Source organism: Octodon degus, unplaced genomic scaffold, assembly GCF_000260255.1.
Source record: "Octodon degus isolate 3935 unplaced genomic scaffold, OctDeg1.0 scaffold00007, whole genome shotgun sequence".
Classification (NCBI taxonomy): domain Eukaryota; kingdom Metazoa; phylum Chordata; class Mammalia; order Rodentia; family Octodontidae; genus Octodon; species Octodon degus.
In genome coordinates, this window is record NW_004524583.1 from 28,472,830 (window position 1) to 28,477,904 (window position 5,075).

At 36.1% G+C, this 5,075-nt stretch overlaps 1 protein-coding gene and 1 non-coding gene across 2 annotated transcripts in view; one reads left to right on the forward strand and one right to left on the reverse strand.

Annotated features, from left to right (window-relative positions):
* Ktn1 (kinectin 1) overlaps positions 1–5,075 on the reverse strand; it is a 114,447-nt gene that overhangs the window by 28,167 nt on the left and 81,205 nt on the right. The window contains exon 32 of the mRNA XM_023701724.1: positions 771–860. Within this exon, the coding sequence (XP_023557492.1) occupies positions 771–860 (90 nt within the window). The remainder of the gene's footprint in view (positions 1–770; positions 861–5,075) is intronic.
* On the forward strand, positions 246–354 carry LOC111813408. Its single transcript, XR_002818685.1, has one exon. It is a non-coding gene; the product is annotated as a U6 spliceosomal RNA (small nuclear RNA).

Genomic DNA, 5,075 nt, shown 5'->3' on the forward strand with positions numbered 1-5,075 from the left:
CCTACATAATTTTATAATAAACAGGCTTGTTTTTCCTTAGCAGGTGGTAAAATCAAAGCAGAAACACATGTGAAGGTCACAATGCCTACTGCCACTTAGGGTACAAGAGAATAGCAATAATCTCTTAATTAATTTCAGAAGTCAAAGACAAAAACCATGCTAGTTTCTGATACTAATTATTGATTTGGGGCAACATGAGCAAACTGGGATACTCTACCTAGCTCACTGACTTTACTTTTTAAACTGCTAGTCCTTGCTTTGGTAGCACATACTAAAATTGGAACCATACAGCGAAGATTAGCATGCTCTCTCTGCAAGGACAATATACAAATTTGTGACGCATTCTATTCTTGAATGAAAAAATGGGACGGAGAATTGGAAGGGGGGGTTTAAAAGATAAAGAAACAAGATGTAGTAGGTACATGTAACCATTCCCCAAGATGACTGTGAACTTCATCCACTGCAAACATGTCCTAATAAATGAATAAATAATTAAACAGGCTAAAAAACAGAAAGCATAAAGAGTAACACACTCAGTCTTAGAAATCACTAAGATACAGAATTAAAGAAAAAACATTAGCTTTGTACATAAATCAAATGCAAAAAAGACATTAAATGTACAAAAAATGATCACTTCCTTATAGTTTTCTCAAGATTATAATCCTCCTAAAAAAAGATCCTTTATCTCTTCAGAACATATGAAAATAATTTCTGAATTGCTCCTTTTTCCCAGGTTTCATTAAAATAGACAGTTCATTTCTTGAACTAACCTTAACTGCTTCTGAATCTGAAGCTCCAACTATACATTCTTTTGCTTTCTTTTCAAATCCATGTAACCATTCACTGTAACTCTGTGGAGAAAGTCAAAGTCATCAATATCCAAGATTTACCCCAAAGAAATGATCAAACACTTAAGATAAACAATCAGGGAATTCTAAAAGAAACCTACATAGACATCACCATAGCCATAGAAATTTCAAAAGTGAATAAATTTTCATTAACTGGAACATAATCTAGTCTTGAAAATAAACACTAAAAGTATACCTATGTTTACTACCATCAAAATAAATCTTATTTATCCTGACCAAAAATATCTGCAACTGAATTAAGGACTTAAAGGTGGAAGACCCAGGCTCAAATCTCATGTCTACCACTTCAAAAACACCAGGACTAATGAATTCAATCTTTAAAGCATTTAAAATCTAGAATAAGCAAGTTTTCAAGCAATGTATTTCTTAAAATATTTAAATTCAAAAGGTGGAAGTTCAGCTGAAGACTTTCTGCTCAGACGATTTCATATTCTTTGAAGGTACTCCAAGGTACTGAAATACAAAATATTTCAGCAAAATATATCATAACATATACCATAACGTTTTTGTCTAGTTGTCTGAGCAGAAGCCTCATGCAGTCATTGGGGCAGACTTTCAGAGTGATTAATCCAAGATCCAATGCTGGGATTATGGGTGTGACTGCTACACCCATCCTGGGGTGGACAGCCTGAACACAATGAAACGAGGGGGAGGGGCTTGCCAGCTGCCACAGCTGCTGCTCCTCCCTTTGTTCTTTGCTGTTTTCAGTGGCTATGCACTGCAGCCCTCTGCCATGTGCCACTCTGCCTTGAAGCCAGCCTAGTATAGACTAACACCTCCACTAACTGTAAGTTAAATAAACCTTTCCTTCCTTAATTTTGGGTGTTGGGTATTTTGTCCCAGCAACAAGAGAAAAGTAACTGAGACAGTATGTATATCAACTTTCTTCTTATTCCTTGAGTTTAGTTTATTTCAAGAATTCTTGTAATATTTGAAATTCTTATAATATTTCTAACTTCAAGATGAAACTTCTCTTATGTGGCTAAATCAGAATGCTCTATGTATTATCAAGAATAAAAACAAAAATGCATGTTGAGAACACTCCAAGGTATTCTCAATCTTCAATGCCACATTATCTTAAGATTCTTCATTTTAAAAGAATAACACCAACATTATAAATCTGAATCAAGATTAAATGTATACTAGTAAGATCCCACTCAACAGCTTCAAATATTGAGATCCAACATAAATGAAAATCAGATAAAAAGCTGATTTAATTGCTTCGAGTTTGTAAACCTCCCTTCAGGTCATATAATTTAATCTCTCCTGTGCTAATCTGCTTAGTTAAACAAAAATAGCAAACAGTAAAACAACTTATCTCATGTAACAAAAGACTATCTTCAGTGATGTTACTCATTTTAATACTAATGAAGCTTATTGTTTCATGTGTGTTTTGTATCTTTTAAAAACCTAAAATGCTGAACTCTTAAGTAACCCATAGAACATTTAACATATTTCTTGAATGTTTGCAGCACCCAGAAATATTCAATTTATAGCAAATTTATGAACAAAAACCAAAGAATGTTACCCAGGTCTTATAATGATTTGTGAATTTTTATGCCTTCATGAAGATTTGTTCATTGAAGGTAGGTAGATATCCCCCCAATGCCTCAGGTAGTCATGAAGTGGGGACTTCAAGAGTTTGAGATTAATTCATGATCAAAGCTGGGATTATGGGTGTGAATGCCATACCCAGCCTGGGGTAGATAGGGAAGGGAAAGACTTCCTCCCTCTTGCCAGTGTTGCCACTACTAGCCCATCTTGCTCTTGCTCTTCTCTGCCATCAAGAACTGTTGCCCTCTTCCCTGCGCTGCTCTGCCTTGGATCCACCTAACTGTGGACTGAAACCTCCAGTAACTGTGAGCAAAATAAAATTTTCATTCCTTTAAAAAAAAAAAAAAAAAAAGAAAAGAAAAAGAAAGTAGGTAGAACTACTAGTAAGAATGAATTTGTTACAGTAAAAGAAAATTTTTACAGGTGGTGATTAAAAAAAAGGTTTAAGAACAGAAACTACTGAATATCTCTCTTGGTTCATAAAATACTGTCAAATAAATAAACTACTGAGGTTTTTTTTGTTTTGTTTTGTTTTATTTTTGCGGAATCGGGGACTGAACTCAGGCCCTTGTGCTTGTCAGACAAGCACTTACTCTACTGAGCTATCTCCCCAGTCCTGCTAAGTTTTATTTCTATTAACAAAATGTGAAATAGAAACAAAACCTATTGTGGCCACAAAAGAAAAAAAATATGAAATTTATTAACAGCAGCTCCTCCTAGATCCAATCTAAGAACAGCATTAGAACTGGTAATTTATCAATCTGTTTACCTAGTATAAGGTATTTCATCAGTTCAACTCAGGTGGTAAGATCTATTCAACTATTCAAGCCCAAATGTATCATTGATATTTACAACAGAAATAAAAGAATGTTTCTCTCCTTACTTGAACTAAATGCAGATTACATACACATGTAATATAAGAAAGGCAGCTAAACTCCAATTACACATAGAACAGGCCTTTAAGTTTAACTATATGAACCCTAATGGCTGCACTTAAGAGGAGAGCTCCTAGAGAAACAGATTCCATATTTGGGATGGGAAGTATATAAATCAGCAATGTCACACAGCACAGAAATTATCAAAATTCAGTGGCTCTTGTTGCGTCTAAAAGACTTTACAGCCAGCCTAAGCACCAAGGAAGACAAAGCGGACATTATTGATGACCTAGTAATGGAAGAACACAACTGCTCACGTTGCCTGACTGCCAGAATATCAAGACTGAAGCTGATTAGGCCTCTACTGAGTACCAACTTCTGGGCTCCACAAAGACACCAGCTGAACCTCAAGTGAGAGAAAGTGCTCAGGAAAGTAAGCTTAAAAGAGAAAAGTGGGCAGAGGGGTCTCTGGTGGAGGGGAACTGGTAGAATAAAATGACATCTTAACCAGTCACATATTGGTCACATACTTGGGTCCCGATTAAATCATGAGTTATTTAATTAAAATAGATAATTTTATGTGTACCCTGGAGAAATCAAGCAATGACTATACAAAATTAAGGATGTATTTTTAATAACATTTTAAAGGGACTACTATCTGTTATAAATAGGCACTCAACTGTTTTCAGATGAAACACTGAGTTTTGTGTTCCCTCAAGGTCATCTGGGCAGTAGAAGGTGGGAGGTAAAATCAGATTGTTTTTGGACTGACACACGGCATTAATACAAATAACTGCTGAGCTAGGATACTAGGCTAATTATTCTTTCTACTGTTGAACATGTGAACAATTTTCCATTAAAATACTCACCTACCTTTTCCACTGTTGTGGAAATCAGTGTGGAGATTCCTCAGACAAACTAGTATTAGAGATCCCATTCAACCCAGCTATTCCCCTCCTGGATGATATTTTTATATAATGGAGTATTACTCAGCTATAAAAAAGATAAACCTGAAGCTTTTATAAGTAAATGGATACAACTAGACCATACTCCATAAGTGAAATAAATTAGGCCTGCATGTGTAAACACTGTGTTGTCTCTCTAGGTTAAGAATCTTTGGAAAAGTAAATAAAATCTGAAAGGTACAATTGACACACTGAATGGGAATGAAAGTGTTCAAAGGGAAGGAATAACTGGGATGAGGGAAAGGAGAAAAGAGACATGGGAAAAGAAATGTATATACACAGGATAGCTTGGATAATTAATTGTACTGCTGATTTTTGCTGGTTCATTGAAAGGAACAGTTAATGCTTATTTTTTTGTTCTCCCTTTAAATTTTTTAGACAAACTTTGTATGCTTAATCTGTGTAATATAACATCCATTGTTGAAGACCTATCATGTTGCTCAGTGAAATTCTGTTTTTTTGTTTTACTATTTTTTATTCTTTTTGGTATTTTTCCTTAGGGAGGAGTCTACAGAGTGTTCAGGGTCTCACTAGTAGATCGGACTCATTGTGATTCTCCTGTTTACAGCCTCCTAAGTGCTAGGATTACAGGCACAAGCCACCATGCCAATCTCAATTACCATCTCAGCATGCCCCGGGGGCGGGGCCGGCACGGCAGGCAGGGGGATCAAGCCCCCAGCCCCTGGGCCTGCGTGCAGGCGCTTTAATCCGCTGAGGTATATGGTTGGCCTACTATTTTTTTTATTATCTTTTAAAATAAATTGCAGCTTTTCTCGGGACGGTGGAGCCTGGGTAGCGTCGCCGTTACTCTG